Here is a 19,047-nt window from a genome sequence, read left to right as displayed (position 1 = left end):
AAAGAGAGAGTTAGTGTCAGAAGCCCACAGGGACGGTACTCTCCTGTCCTGTAGGGTCGCTATGGGCTGGCATCGACTCGGTGACAGTGAGTTTGGTTTATTATCTGGTTCATGTAACACGAGTGATGATGCTCTCATTCTTATTCCCAAGAAGTTCAAACTCATTAGGAAAAACTGGAGAATAAATGATTATTTGTGGTCCGAAGGGCAACCTCATCCAGTTCCAGCACAACAACTGAGACAGCTGGAGTTTTGAAGGGAGGTGTCTAACTGGTGTGTCGGAGAAACGAATAGCTGCCCAATTCATAACCATGAAGAATGATGGCCACCAAGTGGAAGGGCCATTCCTTCCACATGTTTCTACATGCACACCTTTCCATAATAAAACACTGGTGACATAAATAATACTGGTGTCTGCTGTAAAAACAACACTTACTGGACATGTCCCAACTAAGCATGCTGTGGTGTCATTGCTTTTGGTGCTTCCATCCCACCGAGTCTGTTCCGGCTCAAAGCGACCCTCTGTGCCGCGGAATGAGACACAGCCGGTCCTGCACAAGCCTCGCAGTTGTTATGTTGGAGTCCCTTGTGGCAGCCACGGGTGTCCGTCCATCTTGTTGACGGTCACCCTCTCTGCTCCGATGCTCCACTTTACTGAGCATGATGCCCTTGACCAAGGACTGACCTCTCCTGACAACATGTCCAAAGTACTTGAGATGAAATCTCTCCATCGTCGTTTCTAAGGAGCGTGCTGACTGTACTCTTTCCAAGACAGATACGTTTGTTCTTCTGGAAGTCCATGAACTTTTCGATGATTCTTCACCACCAACAACCGAGTTCAAAAGAATCACTTTTTCCACGATCTCCCTCTTTCCTGGTCCAGTGTTCATATGGTTATGAGGCAATCGACCATACCTTGGCTTCAGGCACACTTTGTTTTCTGTCACTATCGGCCCTGGGAAGAAGCTACTTAATCCCCAAATTGCTAGAGTCTGCGAACACTTTCTTTTTAAGGTTGTGCTGTGATTACATCACTTCTGCTATCTTTGTTCATTCACGTTAGCGGCTTCATTCCAGAACCAGGTGTAGTTGTGGCAGTCGCTGTCAGGCGCCATCTAGCCAATTCCAACTCAGCATCCCTGTACGCAGCAGCAGGAAACCCTGCCAGCTCGTACTCCATCCCCACAATTGTCATGTTTCACTGCAGAGCACCTCTTTCAAGTGTTGAAAAGCAATGCATTACAATTGCGGCTGCATGTGACCTGACCCAAGCCCCCCGCACCCCAGTATCTTCAATATCCTCCTATGCACGTGAACATTGGACACTGAATAAGGAAGACCTAAGCAAAACCGATGCATTTAAACTATGGTGTCGGTAAAGAGCATTGAAAACACCACCGAATGCCAAAAGAACGAACAGATCTGTCTTGGAAGGGGTACAGCCAGGATGCTCCTTAGAGGCAAAGATGGGGAGACTTTGTCTGACATACGTTGGCCATGTTGTCAGGAGAGGCCAGTCCCTGGAGAAGGACGTCCTGCTTGGTGAAATGGAGAGGGGGTGTGAGAGAGGAAGGCCCTCGACACGAAGGGCAGACACAGTGGTTACCTGTGTGGTAGTCCGTAGAAATCCATAAAGAACTGCCACTGCGATGGTGCTAATGAGCACATGGTTCCCACACACAACTGCTAACCAAAAGGTTGGCGGTTCAAGTCCACTCAGAGCTGTCTGAGAAGAAATGACCTACGAGGGGGCCTCACAACGTTTGTGAGGAAATTCTGTTGTCTTTCCGTTCTGTTTTTCCACGATCTTTATGTAGCCTCCGTGTACTTCCAGAAAGCATCGGACTTCGAAAACCTGATGTGTCAGAGTTCTCCTCTGCCACCCTCAATGTCCCCACAAGTTAGAGCCCACGACATTTTGTTGTCATCTGAAAGTGAACTTGGAGACCACTACGTATTTATAGCATTCCGTGTTTGTTGCCTTTAAGTTGGGTTTTTGTGAGACACTATGTCTGGTAGCGCAGTGGTTAAGTGCTTTTGACTGCTGCTAACCAACAGGCCAGCGCTTGACCTGGTCAGTCGCTCTGAGGGAGAAAGATGTGGCAGCCGGCTTCCGGCAAGGGTGCGGCCTGGGAGCCCACCTGGGGAGTCCCAGCCAGTCCTGTGGGGCTGCTCTGCGTCGGAATCGGCTCAACAGTGATGGGTTTGGTCTCTGCATGAGTGTGCTTGACCAGAGCCGGCGCTAGCGATGCGTGCTTACAAAGCAAGCTGTCTTTGAAGGCCTTGCGCTGCCCTTGGAAAGTAAGAATGTTCTCTTCTCTTCTTTGTTTGGCCAGCCCGTACTCCTACACATGTGGCCGGAAAAGGAAAGGCCAGGTCTCAAGCTCTCGCCTCTGAGGCCCCTGCCAAAGACGGAGGGAAGGACCTCTTGGGGCTGACACTCCCTGGAACGATGTGCCTTACAGAAGCGTCCGTTCCTGCCTCGAAGGTGCCTGCAGTCCAAGCGCCCTGCATCCTCCATGAGACATTGGAATGTAACGCCGCGTTGGAGGACTCTGACGTGTGATGCCCCCCGGAACTGCTGGGAGCACGTGCCACGTGCCCAATCTGGGAGCACCTGTAAAGCACGTGGTTCTTCCTGAGCCCGGCAGCTTATCTCTGGAGTGGTGCTCCCTGCCCTGTGGGGTTTAGCAGAGACCATCGAAGTTTCCCATCCCGCTCTCATGCCAGCTGGTGGGGACAGCAGGGTGTGCCAGTTGCAGGCCTGGTGCAGGTGACCATGTGCACATGTCCATCAGCTCTGATCCCGGCCTGAGGCTCTCCATGGAATCTTCTGAAGATTCCACGGAGGGAGAGGAGGTGGGGGTCCTGTTAAGAAAGGGAAGAGATGGGGTGAGCCCCAGGGCCTTGGACCCCACAGCGCTGAGCCCCTGCTTCCTCTTCTTCTCTGAGTTCTAGAGCTTGCGTGGTATCTTGCTTCTCTCCCCGCCGTCTCTGCAGCACCTTGCACCCAGGTTTGCTGTAGCCGGTGCTTCCGCTAGAACAAGAAATCGTCTCTGTACGGCGAGGACGGGCTTTGTTCTTTATAACAAAATCAGGCTTTCGTCCTGAAAGGATTCAGGGCAGCTTTGACCCATCTTGTAGAAAACCCACGTCTCTGTATTTTACTGAACGAACCCCGGAGATCATTAGCCCACTGGTCTTCGGATCTTAATAGCCGAGAGAGCTTTCTCCGACTTGTGGGAATTCTGTGCTCTGAGGGCACCCATGCCCCCAAAGAGAATCCAGACAGTTCTCATTCGATGTTTGGAGTTGGTCCTGGTCTCAGGAAGGGGCTTATATTTGCATTTAAAGGAAAGGTGAACTATAGCCATGCTTAAGATAATTGGTAGCAGTTTTATATATAACTTTACAGACACTAATAAGAGACTGCGTCTTTTTTTTTGGTCACTGGGGTTTTGGGAATGTGAGACGTACACACAGTAGGCTCTTTTCGCATGGCCCTCTGCCTGGCACGTGCTGTTGGTCACGTTTGGGGATCCAGCGTGCACACCTTAGGCAGGACGCGTTCACGAATTCCTTGGCATGGTGGGCGGCCAGGCAAAATGGGCACCAAAGGGAAGTCTTGCCAACGGGGCAGAAAGCCTCTCTGTGGAGGACCTGGGACAGTGTGTGTGTGTGTGTGTGTGTGTGTGTGTATGCGCACGAGTATGCTCATTAAGCCAGAAGCGCACCCGAGAGTCCACTCGAACAGTTGTATTTTCCAATCAAATAAACACAGACGCCGAGGCTCCCCTGCTGCCTGCATCCACCCTTCCTTTGCAGGCCTCCTTCTTTCAGCTCCCTGGGCCCTTCTTCCTGCGCTCAGACGACCTGGGCCCTGTCTCCCTCTTACCCCCCCCCACCCCCCCCACCCCCCACCCCCGTTGCCTTTTGAGGTGATATGTTGATTCCCGAAACAGACAAACCAACAAATTAAATTGTCAAAGAGAAAAACAACAAACACCCCCCACAGACGTCCTTTCTCCCCGGCCGCTGCCTACGTGGGGCCTGAGAACAGCGCGCCAGTGTTCTGCCCGGCTTTATGAGCAGCCGGGCGAGGCGAGCGGCCACCCTGCTCTGTGTGCTCATTGTCCCCTGGCAGGCCGCTGGCGTCACGCCTGGACTCAAATCTGACCCAGAATAACATTCGGGCGAGTGGCTCCGTCTTGCATCACGCCTCCATTGCGTCCCAGCACACCCAGCGCTCTGCTCAGTGTCTGTCCCCTGGGTGGGACTTGCGTCAAGTCGTCAGGAGCAGATTTCAGACCCAAGAATAGAACTTGTAGTCATGACCCTCCCCCCCCCCCCACTTCTCCACGTGGCAGTCCTGGACACATTCTTCTCGGTGCCAAGAATAAAGATGTGAAAGATGTGTGTGTGCGTGTGTGTGTGTGTAGCTGTCTTTAGCTGACAAGGTAAATGTACCAGGTGGCCTGTTAGCAATCGTCCCTGTGATGGAGAGACTCGTTCATCCTGGGCACAAGGATGACCGTGGAAAGAGCCAGCTCACTGCAGCGTGTGCGAGCTGCCCTCCGGGGACAGGGGCTGGTTAGAGAATACAGAAGGGTTGAAGGTCTGAAGCAAGGTCAACTCAAGTCAAGGTCAGTTTGGTTTATTTTCAACAGAGGCCACACCTGTGCTTCCTTCCCGGCAGCCCATTGACAGTAATATATAAAAAATGTAGCGGTTTAGCAATCAATGGTAGCAATGGACAGGGTCTTACTTTGATTACTATTGATTATGTCTGAACACAGGAGATCCCCTCACATGTTCCAGGTTCCAGAGTATTGGATGCCCGCCTGTCTCACATTCAGTTAATTATTCTTCATCACTTCATCAATCCATGAGACAAACCTTGACACGCGGACATAAACCCCAGGCTTGTTGGGCCTTGCGCAGCCAAGACCCCAGGAAGTGACCCCTTGTAAGACGTATTTGTCCTTCTCGAAGCAAACCAGAGGTCCTCCACTGTCGCCCTAGAGAGAGGCGGAGGAGAAACAGGTGAAGGAGAACACTCCCGCATCTTCGTAGGGGGTTCCGTCCTCAAACTCATGCAAGCTTTCCCAATATCTGACATCCCTTCCCCATCAGATAGTACGTTCACTGACGTATTCTGCGCCCAAGTGCTCAGCGCCATGCCTTGAGAACAAATGGCACCAATTAGCTTTTCCTGAGGAGGGAGGAATTCCCTGTGAATGCGGAACACATTCCTTATTGGGGGTTGGGGGTGCGGTTCTCTTAGGCAGGGCTAACCCCAAGCCCAGAGGTAAACTACAGCAACTGGGTCCTGTCCTGCATCCTGGCCCCAGTCTCCACGTTTCAGGAAACACATGGTTGATGACAAAAGCCGTCCCAGCCTCTTACTCCTCACTGGACCACGAGCCGTGGGTCAGTGGGCCGCCCTGTGGCCGCCACATGCTGTTGCAAGCTCAGCCATTCGTATTTCAGAGTCGCAATGCTACCCACGGTGGGCAGGTCTCTACAGAAGCTTCCAGATTTAGACAGTGGGGAGAAAGGCCTGAACCTACTTCAGACCATTAGCCAGTGAAGCCCTATGGATTACGACAGCGTGCTGCTCATTTTCGCACTAGAAGATTTCTTAGGTTGGAAGGCACTCGCCGCTGCCAACAATGGGCTTGAGCAAACCAACGATGGTGGAAATGGCACGGGGCCAGGTCACGTTTCACTGTTAAGCATGGGTCCTCAGGAGCCAGAGCTGACTGGATGGCAATTAAGGACCATCGGTCTAGAATTCAAGAGCCAAGAAATCACCTTGGCCTATCTAAATGCATATTTGGGGTCATCCTTAAGAGTGTCTGGGAAACACTTGCCAGACCCTTGTTGAACTTGCCACTTTGCGGCTGAGACAGGCATCCGAGCTCGCATGGTCACTTCCCTCTCTGCTTACCTGGCAGCTGTCCGCCCCTCCCGTCAACAGCCCAGCACAGAGCTCGGTGGTCTTCACTCTTCCATTCAGATACTCATACCGGTTACACACTTTATTCTCAATCACGGGGAGCTGAGCTTCTTTGAGAAGGCCGGCCCCGAAGGTGCCTGCGTAGACAGAGATGAAAGAACAGTGACCGGGTTCCCAAAACCTGTTCACGAGAAAACTTCCAGAGCAGCAGCGGCCATGGGAGAGAGCTCTTTGTGTCCGTGAGATTGGACAGCCACCAAGTCAGTCCCTAACAGGACTAGAACTCTTCTTTCTCTCTGGTCCCGAAAGTGTAAGTGTTAGATACAATGTTTTCATGGTCCCAGAGAGCGGGGGTTTAGCCACAGTGAATTTCCTTGGGGTGGATTGTGGTTTATTTGTTTTCTCAAGTTGCTGTTATTGTTTTGTTTTAAAACTATAACCAAATAACTTTTCATATGGAAAAAAAAGTTTGGAAAACACAGCTGCTACTGTGTTTCCAGATCCTCTGTCAGGATTTGCCGAGGCTTAATTTGCTACCTATCATCTGGTACAATGTCACATCCTGATCTTTGGTTCACTGGAGGATTTCCCCTGCTGTGCCAGCCTTCACGGTTCGTATTTTAAGGCCTACATCGTAGCTGAGGCAGTAAGGGTGCCGCCACGTGTGTTTCAGAAGACTCGCCCTCCCAGTGTGGCACCGCTAGACTGGGGCTCTGAAGAAAAAAAAGCCGAAAACCCACTGCCATCGAGTCGATGCCAACTCATAGCGACCCCCCAGGACAGGGCGGAACTGCCCCTGTGGGGTTCCGAGACAGTAAATCTTTATGAGAGCAGAAAGCCTCATCTTTCTCTCTCACAGTGGCTGAGGTTTTCGAACTACTGCCCTTGTGGTTAGCAGCCCAAAGCAGAGCCCCAGGGCTCCTTCAAGAGGATGTTACTCAGTCATAAAAGGGAAGGATGTTCTCATACAGATTGCAACCTGAATGGACATTGAAAATCTTATTTTTGAAAAAGAAAGTCTCATTGAGTGAAATCGGCCAGGCACAAAAGGACGGACGTGATATGATTCCACATAAAGGATCCCAAGTCCTTGGAGACAGGAAGCAGCGTCACGGCTGCCAGAGACAGCGGGGAGGGAAGAATAGGGTGAAGCCGCTTCCTGGGACCGGGGCTTTCCTTTGAGGTGAGGAGATGTTCTGGAAAGAGCGGTGCTGGCTGCACAGCATGGTCCATTTTATGGTCTGGATTTTGCAGTGATAAAATGAGTCTTAGCATCCACTGAGAGTTCTTTTCTTTTCCGATGCAAACACATCACACGCTGGCCCCCAGCTTAGTCCTCACAACGGCCCTCTGTAGTGAGCGTCTGCTCAGGACTACTTCGTGCTGCATAATAAAGCTTACAAGGTTCTGTGATCTGCTCCCGATCCCACGAGGAAAGTGGTGGCACTGGGATTTGAACCCTGGTCTGTGGCCACCTGTCCCGCAGTTCATCATCATCTTGCTCTCCGGCTCCTACTGTGGCTCCTAGCTTGGCACATCTCAGTTCACCCTCCATCGTCTCTTAAATCTGTTGTGCCTCTTTGTTTGTTTTCTAAACATTATTCCCCACCACCACCCCGGTGAAGAGTAAAATTGTCTCATAGCGTCTTCTGAGCTGCCGTCTCGGGTGCTGACTTTTCTTCTGAAGAGCCACAGGGTGGGGGGCGGGGGGTGGAAACCACCAACTTGTGGGTGAGCAGCTAAGTATTTCATCATTGTACCAATGAATTCCCAGAAATTGTACAGACAAAGTTATGGCTCCCAGGAACGCGGCCAGAATGCTTGCTCCAAGGGTGAAGCCACTGTAACATCTCACTGGCCGCACGCACCCTGATGGCTATTCAGTGTGTCTTTTTCAAGAGAAACACTGGCTAACATAGGAAGGGGAAGAGTCTGCGTCCAGTTCTGACACTTACACGCCTCACCAATTAGGGAGCGAGACCATTTTCCCCGGTGACCATTCAATTAGGGATATTTCTCCTTCTACACAAATAACTTTGGGCAAGTGGAAATTAGAGCATCGACAGAATCTCCTGAGGAAATGCGATTTTTCCATATGGACACACTCAGGAGTGGTGTGTGTGTGTGTGTGTGTCCTTTTTTTTTTTTTTTTTTTTTTGGCAAGCTCAGCCTTCACCAGAGTTTTGTGGAAAATGGTTTGTTCATATCCACCAGCCAAGGAACTGTGGTTCTCTTTCTTCTACAGAGATTTGAAAGAAATCTAGCAAATTTCCTTGAGTTCAGAAAACTGAGCGACCGAGCTAGAAAGTATGTGGCAGGGAAGTGAACCCACCACTTGGAAAGAAGAGGCTGGTCTGAGCTTGCCCTCCAAACCAGAACAGAGATGTCTTTGGGTCCAGGCACTGTAGAAGAAGGTCGTGACCACGCATGCTTCCCGTGGGTGGCGCCCGGCTTGACCTGAGTCTCAGCGAGGAAGGAGCAGCCTCCTCCGGTGGTCTGCTGCAGGCCGACTGACCTGGTCTCACCACTGCTTTATCTGCTGCTGAGCAAGGCTGAGTGTTCTGAGGCTAGTATCTAATCCATCAACTGCTGTATAAGGGACAGAGATGGTCCAGGGATAGCGGTAAGGGCTAAGTGCAAGGCCGCCCAGAGATGCCTCCAAAGACAAGCTCAGCAGTGGGTCTACTTCTGAAAACTATCCATGGAAAACCCAGAGGGAAGCTCCGTTTGGGGCGGGCAGTGACTGGTTGGATGCAGTCAGTGGGGAGATGCTGCCATCAGGTGGCTGAGGTGGCACATTGCTAGAGGCGGAGCGTCAGCCAGGGATGAATGGACGCCCTCACAGAGGGAAGCAAGCAAGGCAGCGTGGCCAGCAGTGGATGCCTTCAAGTCATGCCTGATTGACACCAACCTGAAGGAGCATGTCAACCTCAGCTCCTGCCGTGTGTGTGTGTGTGTGTGTGTGTGTGTGTAATATCAACCTCAGGAGACGCACAAAGGGAATTTTAAGAGCATCCTCAGAATGTGGGCCTGACCCGGGTTCATCCCATGTCAATGTCCACCTGCGGAACCCTGGCAACCAGGCCAGGGAGATGGGTGTGGCTTCCTGGTGCAGTCAAACCTCTGTAAAGTGTTTTCCGGATAGCCACCTGGTGACTAATCGTCTTCACACTTTGAAAGGTGTGCTGGGCAGCATGCACAGGTGAGCTTCATCTGCACTGATTCGGGCTGCCGGGCGGCTGCTTCCTCCGCCTCCTCGCTTGCAGACTCAGAAGTGTGGGAAGGGGGACCTTGGGGAGTCAGCAAGGTAGGTATGATGAAATAGTAGGGAGCGGGCAGAAAGGGAGGGGGAGCCTGTTTGAATTCATCTAGACCTCTGGGTCTTTCTTACCTTTCTTTTCGTTCTCTCTCTCTCTTTCCCCCTGCCCAGCGCTCCCTCCTTCCCTTCTCTCTCTCAAGCTGAAAAGCCTTTCTTCCCGAGCAAGCTTATGCAAATGCGCACGTGTCGAACACAATTTGGCAGATGAGTTTAGACCCTCCACAGGTACAAACGGAACCTCACGAATGTGGAGCCTGAACAGCCCTGGTGGCGGAGGGTTTACCCGTTGGGCGGTGAACCACAAGGTTAGCAGTTTGAAACCACCAGCCAGCTCTGAGAGAGCAAGATGACGATGTCTACTCCCATGAAGTGCAACGCTTGGAAGTGCACTGGCGTGGTCCGCCCTGCCCTAGAGGGTCCCTTGGAGCCGGCACCAACTCGAAGGCAGTGGGTTTGGTTTGTGTGCAGACCGGGACTCTTCCTGTGGTCCCGACACCACTCTCAGAACGGTGACCACAGAGGCAGAGACCCCAAGCCGCTGTTCGTCAAGTGTTCCTGTGAGCAAGGGCCCAGGTCTCAGGGGTCTCATCACTACCAGGGCACGCGCGGCACAGACACGCATTCCTGTCTCACGCTGCACCCCAATGTCCAATGCCATCCCAGACCTGCGGGTGAGAAGCTGTCCCATCCTCCCTCAGGCTGTCCTCTCATCTTCTGAACAACCTCTCCACCAACACACCAGAAGGCCCAGGTTGGGAACCCAGTATAAAACAAAAAAAATCCCAACTCACTGCCATCAAGTTGATTCGGACTCAGCAAACCTACAGGACAGGGTGGGATTGCCCCCGAGGGTTTCCAAGACTGGAACTCTTTCAGAGCATAGAGTGCCTCGCCTTTCTCCCAAAGAGTGCCGGGTGGTTTTGAACTGCCGACCTTGTGGTTGGCAGCCCAACACATAGCCACTGTGCCCCTGGGGCTCCAGGAACCCAGTAGGGCCAACTTCAGTGGGAAATAGTCTAACAAGCTTAATTGATGGGGGTGGGGGCAGTGTTCTTATTTACTTGGGGAAATTATATTAAGGTTGAAATGATGATGAGTGATTGCAAGAAGATCGTCCCTCCTCCTCCCGCATGTCTCTGGCTGACCTGTCATGAAGATAGGGGAAGGGCCCAGACTCAGGAGAGGGCAGACTCCCCAGCACCCATCATTGCAAGGAGCATGCACAACTCTCGTGGCTCACGTGGGCTGTCCGGGGAAGCCAGGCATTATGGGGGCCACGCATGGACTGTCTCACCTTTCGTCTCACCCCAGCCGGTGATGTAGCATTCTGTCCGGTCAGCCACCACATAATTGGTGGAAGGCAAGCAAGCTGGGATGACTTTGTCAGTGATGATGGCAGGCCTAAAGGAAAAACATCACAGTTCACAGGTGGTCGTCCCCGGTCACCCTCAGTGAGGAGCCACCTGCTTAAAGACCCAGAATTTTCCAAGTTGGTGTTTTCTTGTTTCGCTGGCCTAGAGCTAGTGGACAAAAGCATTGCCTCCTCCTGTGTGCCCAGCGCACGTTATGAAAGCATTTTTAGAAGCATCTGCTGTGTTAGGAAACTGCTGCAGGTGGCTGCCCCTGAGCAGGGTCTGGCCCACACCCACTTTACATGTGGGCCCTGTTCACCACTGGAATTTTAGAGTCAGTACACCCAAAGACATTCATTGATTGGGGCCTCGATCCATCCATGAAACTTCTAGCAGCAATCCTGTCCAGGGCCAGAAGCGGCGACAGTGTACTGGGTGGTCATGAAGCCGATTGCTCCATGCATGTGAATCTGCCCCTCTTTCTCTCTGTCAATCGCATTGCACTACATTTCTAAGACTTACCCACGTACTGGTTATGAAACCAAAGAGTTTGCAATTAGCACAGTGCATAAACAATGGCAGTAGAGTCCCAGGGCATCTTAAATACTTACGCTTGGATATTTTAGATTCAATTCCACCTCAATAAGCTCAAAGGAAAACCCCCATCAACACGGTCACCAACTTTGAAACGAGCACCCCTTCTTGAAGGCCAAGCTAGACCGAGTATCACAACCATCCTCCCCAAAGAGCTCACTTTAAAGATGTTCCTTGTGAGACATCAATTGTTGTAGACTCTCCAAGTAGGAGGGTAGGTCTTCTGAAACTTTGAATTGACCACTGCCCGTCACAGAGCCCAGAATCGCTTCAGTCACTTGGCCCACACCTCGGAGGGTCATGGGGGAAGGAAGAGTTGAGTTTACTGGAAGATGAGGGTGATGGGACAGAGGCTGGGGGGCATGAGGAGAATCAGCTGCTCTTTAGACCCCTTTTCCTTTCGCACTATCAGAACATCTCGGAAAGTCAGCCCTTAGTTGGTTGTTACTGTTGCTTGGCTTTGACTGAGCATTAACTATTGGCTACCGCATGCCCAACAGGACAAAACATAATCCTGCACCATCTTCAAGGTGGCTGGTACGTCCAGGTCTGCTGTGGTGGCCTCTGTGTATTCGGAGGGTTCTCAGACCTAGGGGACTCATCTTCCAGCACTATAATCCACTGCCATCAAACCATGCCGACTCATAGCGACCCTCTAAGGCAGGATAGAACTTCCCCTGGGGGGCTCTGAGACCATAACTCTTTACTGTAGTGGAAAGCCTCGTCCTTCTACCTCCAAGTGGCTGGTGGTTTCGAACTGCTGACCACGCAGTGAGTAACCACTCCACCATCTATCAGACAAAGCCCTCGGTTTACTGACCCACGAGAGTTTCCAAGTATTTGTGAAACAGACAGGGCAGAACAGCATACTGAGCTCCTGACCACTAGCCACCCATTGGCCTGTCCCTGTCCATCACAGTCAGCACTGTCCCACTGTCACCGGGACCGCATCAGAGGGAGCTGAGGTCCTCCGCAGGCCTTGCTGCCTGTCCTCAAAATAGCACCTGTTTCTTCAGCGTCCGTGGGGATCTGCCGCAGACTACTCCGAACTTGAAGTCATGGAGGCAATGTTAGTGCTTTGTCAGACTTCCTAAAAACGCCCTTTCGAAAGGCGAGAGAAAACCGAGGCAGATGGTCAGCTGCAGTTTTCTTCAGCACAAGATCTCATTGGACTCCCCCAAGCGTACTCCTACTTGGAGAGGAGCCGCCAGCCCCACGGGAATCACAGAGTCCTTTTCTGATCATGCACCAATTGACTGATGTGATGAAATGATATGAAAGAGCTCTCGGTGTAAAACCTCGTGTTTCAGAAACTCACTCCTACACATTGAAGAAGCTGCGGCCCCCTGAGCGACTGCTGTCAGGCAGCTCTGGGCCGGAGTCTGGGTGTGCTGACTCCCACCCAGGCTTCTCTCCACGGCACCAGTGTGCCCCGCTCACCACAAAAGCTCTCCTGTGCCGGACATGCCCAAGCATCCAAAAAATGGCCGCAGGCATGGGAAAGCCCACAGATGAAGCAGTTCGTACCTGCTTAGCTTCAGCAAGGCAATGTCTGCTCGGGTGGGCTCCAAGAACAGCCTAGAAACCTCGATGTCTTGAACGTCGGCCTCCAGATTCACTTCTCGGTGTGCGCCCAGGATGACCTTGTAGGAGGATGCCCTGCGGGACCTGGGACAGCAGGTGGTGGGGTTAGGAGGAAAGCATGGCCCTGTCCTTTTGTGGACACCCCTGCGGTGCCACAAACTCCTGTTGTCAGCCCTTGACACTATGACCCAGGACTGAGGACCTCTGAGTGGCCAGAAACAGTCATGCTTCATCTGACCCAGGCTCTTGAGGGACCTTCTCCCGGCTCCTTCTGGTCTTCTTACAGAGGAAGACTGGCCCCAGCATAGAAGCCAGCATAAGGACAGACACCCATGTCAGGGTGGCTGGTGGTGACCAGGCCTGTTATGCCCAACGACTCCATTCTTTGTCATTTCTCTCCCTTACAGCCCATCCTCCACATGAGAGCTAGAGAAATCTGTTTTTTAAATATACACCAAAGGCTCCCACTTAGATGAACTCTCTAGAATGGGAATATCTATATACCTCCTGAATTCAGATCCCTCACTTCCCACGGCTCATGTTCTGTGGGTCCCAAAGCCACACTTCTTTCAAGGCCCAGGCTACCAGCCACGGTCTGGGTGAAACCTTCCTTCTTGGTGATCTCTCTGCCTTCCCTGAAGCCCCCTGCCCTTTGTACCCCTCTTTATGCTGAGCGGTAGAGACCTCTATCGAAGATGGCATTTTTCTCAGCAGATTGTAAGACTGGATTATTCTCCACCCATCATGCTTCAGGGAATTAAAACCCAACGCAAATCCACTGCCATCAAGTCAGTGCCAATTCACCATGACTCTACAGGACAGGGGAGAACTCCCCCTGATGGCTTTGAGACTTTAAGCCCGTCTTTCTCCCACAGAGCGACTGGTGGTTTCAAACTGCCGATCTTACAGTCCGCAGCCTGATGTGTAATCCACTGTGCCACCAGGTCTCCTGAAGGACGTAAAGAAAGGTGAAAAGAAGAAGGAGGGAGGAAGGGAGGGAAGGAGGAAGCCAAGACAGGAAGAGGGAAGAAGTTCTTAAGACTAGTCTTCCTGTCTCTCAGGCTCTGCACATACCTTTCCAAGCAGTGGGCAGCCGTCAAAACCCACTGCGGGGCCAGTAAAGTGCCTCCACAAAAGTGCATTCCAAACCTGGAGGAGAGAAATGTCAGGGTGCTGGTTTCTATACGACAGTCGTTCTGCCCCACTCTACAGAAGCCAGAAACAATTGTTCATTCCATTTCGACATCTCCCTCCTGCCCTGGCACCACAACAAAGAGTAGCAGCCCTGCATCAGCAGAGCGGGAACTCTGAGTGGTGCTTCCGTGATGGGTTTTCCTGGCGGGGGGGTGGGGGGACGGCATTCATACCAGTCTCTGAGATGGCTTCTTGGAGAGACCTCTCAGGCTCATCATGTTCATGGGAGAACAGAACAGCTGTGGCCCATGAACCCTATACCCCAACAGATGTGTCCAGCCAAGGAGCTTCCTCTCTCAGCTTCCTTGACTGTTCTTATTTGACAAGACCTGTGAATAGTCTCTAGCTCATGGCCATCGGACTGATATCCGACTCACAGCAACCCTGCAGGACAGGGTAGAGCTGCCCCTGTGGGTCTCCGAGACTGTAGCCTTTACAGGAATAGGACAGGCTCATCCGTATCCAAAGGAGCAGCTGACAGTTTCAAACTGCCAGCCTAGCAGTTAGCAGCCCGATGCATTGCCCCTCCACCACCAAGGCTGCTAGCCATGAGGTTCAAAACTACCAGCCACTCAGTAAGAGGGGGAAAATGAGGCATTCTTCTCCCATAAAGAGTTACATTCTGGAAACCCATAGGGGCAGTTCTGCTTTGTCCTATAGGGTGACTATGAGTCAGAATCCATGAGTTTGATTTCAGGGATTTTTCTTTTGGCTTGGTTTGGATTGGTTGGGTTGGGTTTGGTTGGTTGGGTTGGGTTGGATTGGTTGGGTTGGGTTGGGTTGCATTGGGTTGGGTTGGTTTGGATTGGATTGGTTTGGATTGGTTGGGTTGGGTTGGGTTGGGTTGGTTTGGATTGGATTGGATTGGTTTGGATTGGTTGGGTTGGGTTGAGTTGGGTTGGTTTGGTTTGGATGGGTTGTGTTGTGTTGGGTTGGGTTGGTTTGGTTTGGATTGGTTTGGTTTGGTTGGGTTGGGTTGGGTTGGTTTGGATTGGATTGGATTGGTTTGGATTGGTTGGGTTGGGTTGAGTTGGGTTGGTTTGGTTTGGATGGGTTGTGTTGTGTTGGGTTGGGTTGGTTTGGTTTGGATTGGTTTGGTTTGGTTGGGTTGGGTTGGGTTGGTTTGGATTGGTTTGGTTTGGATTGGTTGGGTTGGGTTGGGTTGGGTTGGGTTGGGTTGGGTTGGGTTGGGTTGGTTTGGATTGGTTGGGTTGGGTTGGGTTGGGTTGGGTTGGGTTGGGTTGGGTTAGGTTGGGTTATGAACAATCTGATGGATCTACCTTCAGGGAGTGAAATGCAGCCCTGAATAGCCGTACAGCTTGGGTGTTTGCGGATGGTACCTAAGAAAACTTACTTTTGAGGAGATGGTCTCTAAATGATTGACTTTATTTACAGATGGCTTGGGCAAGTGGTGGCTCCATCCCAATGGTGTGAGCCTCTCTGAAGCAGACTTTGGACTTGGGAGAGCAGGCGAATGAAGACATCACCCAGCAAAGCCCGAGGGCCACAGGTTTGGATTGGGGATTTTATCTGTGATGGACTGTCGATCGTCGATTGCATCTCTCTCCTAATATGTCACATTTCTTTAACCTGCCCCACCCTTTTCCTCTGACAGCAGAATTATGGATATGGGGAACACACACACACACAGCGCCTTCTGCACTCCTTCAGCAACACTGGGTTGGGCATAGAGTGCTGTATCTTCAGGTTTTCCTAACGGTGGCACAGAACAAGAAGATTCTGGCAACTTTCAATGCAGAGGACCTAAAACAACACTATTGCATTTTTTTGTATCGTGTCATTTCCTCCCTGGGAGCAGCAGAGAGAGGAGGGCATTCGCCTCCGGAGTGCCGGAGCTCCCCACGGATGTGAGGGTTTCACTTGGGAAGCTGGGATACTTTGTGTCTTGTTATGGGCTTACCTTGTCCGGAGACTGACTTGCCAGGGCCAGGAATGTGGATTGGCCACACACCCACCTACCACCCTTCCAGGACACTTCTTGGGTTCCACCTTGGGCTTCCCGCAGTCATATAAGGAGGAGGTTGCTGTGGATCAAAGCGGGGGGGGTCACATTGGAAGAGCCAAAGGTAGCAGTAATCAAGTAATTCAGGACCAGAGAACATCTCACAACCAAAGCACTGGGAATGAACCTTCTGAGGCCAAACTAAATTGTAAACACAAGCATTTTTTTTTGGGGGGGGAGACTTCTCTAAGTTTAAAAGTGGTGGTAGACATCACACGACCCTCTATTTTCAGAAAAATATAAATACTTTGCTATTATTTTGTTGGGGAGTGATGAATAAATTGGTATGAGAAATTAGGATAAGTTCTTTCTGGGATGACGTTTATTAACAAAATTGTTATTCTGACTCTTCGTGTTATGTGCAGAACACCAAATCATCATTCCTATCACCATCCTTATCTAAACAAGGTAAAGATTCCTAAAAACTGTACTTGGCCATCCCTATGGAAAGGCACTGAGGATATTTATCACTATGACTGTGTGTGTGTACATGTTGTGTAGGTGTGTGTTATTGGATGTAGCAAGAACAACTCGCCTAAGTTGAAATGCTGCTTCTCTCAGCCAGCTTTTACATCCCTCTGGACTCCTTAAAGAAACACATGTGTAGCTTAAAGGTTAAGCAATGATTCTTTTTAGTCGATGAGTTTTCTTTGTAAATTAAAAATAATGTAAAGGCTTGGAAATTTTAAGAAATTTTCTCATTTAAATACACAAAATCTGGGAGAACATACCATGCTCATGCAGGTGAAGATTTAAGATGGTAAAAATGCTAATACTACCCAAAATAATCTGCAGTTTTAATGAAATTCCAATCCAGATTCCATTAATATCCTTACAAGCCATGGGGAAGAAATGAATCACTTGCTTTACACAGAAAAGAAAGATACTCTGGATAAGTAAAGAACTATTAAGGAAGGAAAAGAAAGTAGCAGGCTTCACACTTCTTGATCACCAAGCCTACTACAGAGCTACCATAGTCAAAACAGCACGGCACTGGTACAACACCAGACACCGACGAATGGAACAGAATTGAGAAGCCAAAAGTGAATCCATGACCCTGTGTACAGCTGTTACAGAGATCCTAGCATCTGTGGTCCACTGAAGGGAAAGAGCTGGCCACTGACTTGAGATGTGGTTTGCCAGATCCTTTATCCTCATGTCTTAGCCTGGAAACTCTGGGACTTCTGTCCACCATGGTTGACCCTCCTGGTACTTGAACTATCAGTGGCATTGCTTCCAGCGTCATTCCAATACAAGACACCACTGTACGACACACTGGTGCACCAACGGCGGAAGCCAGACAGTAGGCAGGCCTATGACGTGAACAATAATGCCCGAGGAAAGCCTGCTTCTTATAGCAGCCGACCTGGCAAGACCCAGAGGGTAACATTTGTCAAAGGACAAAAGTCCAGACGGCAAGAAGAGGTAAGAAGGATGAGTGAAGGGAAACAACCCCGGGAAAGGGGGGGGGGGTGTTGGCAGGGGGCAGGGGGATGAGGGAGGGGAGGTGTGAATTAAAAGAGTGCTCTTACAGTGAGGAGGGCTGCAACCAATGTCACTAAACCAACTGTGTTTAAATTGCTGAGTGGGAAGTTAATATGCTCTGTAAACTTTCACTCAAAGTACAATAAATAAGATGGTCAAAAAAATAAACAAATTTCAAAATTTCTCATACACCAAACAATGAAACCTTCAAAGAAAGAGAGGACAAAAGGCAAACAAGCCAGCTTTAAAAGATGCCTCATTCTAAAACGATCCAAATAAAACCAGTTTCTAAGCTTCACATCCGAGTGAGGAAGAATAGAAAATGAATGTTTAATTGGATGATTCTATCGAAGCTCCAAACTTGCTCAAGGGGGGAGTAAGACACACACACACAAAACCAAACCCCCTGCCATTGAGTCAATACCAACAGATAGGGGCCTACAGGACAGGGTAGAACTGCCCCTGTGAGTTTGAGACTGATTCCTTACAGGAGTGGAAAGCCCTGTCTTTCTCCCACGAGGCAGCTGGTGCTTTCGAACTGCTGACCCTGTTAGCCGACCATGGAGTAAGCCCTCCACCACAGTGCTCCTGGAGTAAGACAAGTCACCATAGCAGAATCCACATCTTAACCAGATTGCTCAGGACACATAAGGATTGCCTAGGAATCTTGTTAAAATGGAGATTCTGATTCAGTCTAGCTGGGGTGCAGATGCAAATGTGCAGGAAGGAATCAAACCGAAATGAACCAGTTCAAGTTCTGGTCCTACAATTCTTGTCTCCTTACCCATGGTGAAGACGCCAGGGTACCCCATTCTTCAAGATCAGTGAGAGAAGGCAAATAAGGAAGAGGGCAACTTTAAAATAAGTGTCCAGGGGACTGTGAGCTTCACCACCACCATGATGGTAGCGTGTGAGGCGAACTACACGCGTGGCAAGAAGGGTTTCAGTGGGGTCATTTGAAGTTGGAGGTCTTTTCCTGCTGAAGGGGGAGCCCCAGGCTTGACGCTCCATCAGAGGACTTTAAATGGGAGTTGTAGGGGATCCCAGGCACGGCTGTAGACTCATGACGGGAACTCAAGTTAAGGCTCAACTTCAGGATAATCCTGTGAACAGGAAGCCTGTGAAGGCTGGAGAAACCTGGCAGTTGGAGGCTCCTGAGTCACCAGCCAAAGGAGAAGAGGCAGTCAAGGGGGAAAGAGAGGGGAGGGGTGGGGACCAGGCACCAAGAGAACGTTTGCAGAGCATCCAAAAGCACCCATTGGAGACCGCTATAAATTCATGCAAACTCCAGAATCGATGCATTTGGATTAGAGTGCTGGCGAAGAATGTCCCACGGACGGCTGAAGGGACAAACGAACCAATCCTGAACGAAGTACGGCCAGGAGGATGCTCGTTGGAGGCAAGGGTGGCAAGGCTTCGTCTTACATATGTTGTGCATGGTGTCGGGGAGACCTGTCCCTGGAGAAGGACATCGTACTTGGTAAAGTGGAGGGGCAGCTAAAAAGAGGAAGGCCTTTGAGGAGATGGCAGGACAGCA

At 50.7% G+C, this 19,047-nt stretch overlaps 2 protein-coding genes across 4 annotated transcripts in view; one reads left to right on the top strand and one right to left on the bottom strand.

The window, feature by feature from the left end:
* Nucleotides 1–3,806, top strand: part of SLC22A3 (solute carrier family 22 member 3) — a 113,794-nt gene extending 109,988 nt beyond the window's left edge. The window contains exon 11 of the mRNA XM_075554293.1: nucleotides 2,337–3,806. Coding sequence (XP_075410408.1) covers nucleotides 2,337–2,397 — 61 coding nt within the window. The 3' untranslated portion in view covers nucleotides 2,398–3,806. The remainder of the gene's footprint in view (nucleotides 1–2,336) is intronic.
* A 903-nt stretch (nucleotides 3,807–4,709) lies between these two features.
* Nucleotides 4,710–19,047, bottom strand: part of PLG (plasminogen) — a 49,540-nt gene continuing 35,202 nt past the window's right edge. For all 3 annotated transcript variants that reach the window (XM_075553862.1, XM_075553863.1, XM_075553864.1), the window contains 6 exons: nucleotides 15,924–16,047; nucleotides 13,883–13,957; nucleotides 12,752–12,892; nucleotides 10,573–10,679; nucleotides 5,951–6,096; nucleotides 4,710–5,018 (listed from right to left, as the gene is read on the bottom strand). In XM_075553862.1, the coding sequence (XP_075409977.1) occupies nucleotides 4,857–5,018; nucleotides 5,951–6,096; nucleotides 10,573–10,679; nucleotides 12,752–12,892; nucleotides 13,883–13,957; nucleotides 15,924–16,047 (755 nt within the window). In that variant the 3' untranslated portion in view covers nucleotides 4,710–4,856. The remainder of the gene's footprint in view (nucleotides 5,019–5,950; nucleotides 6,097–10,572; nucleotides 10,680–12,751; nucleotides 12,893–13,882; nucleotides 13,958–15,923; nucleotides 16,048–19,047) is intronic.

Source organism: Tenrec ecaudatus, chromosome 7 (assembly GCF_050624435.1).
Source record: "Tenrec ecaudatus isolate mTenEca1 chromosome 7, mTenEca1.hap1, whole genome shotgun sequence".
NCBI lineage: Eukaryota > Metazoa > Chordata > Mammalia > Afrosoricida > Tenrecidae > Tenrec > Tenrec ecaudatus.
This window is presented reverse-complemented; position numbering and strand designations above follow the sequence as displayed.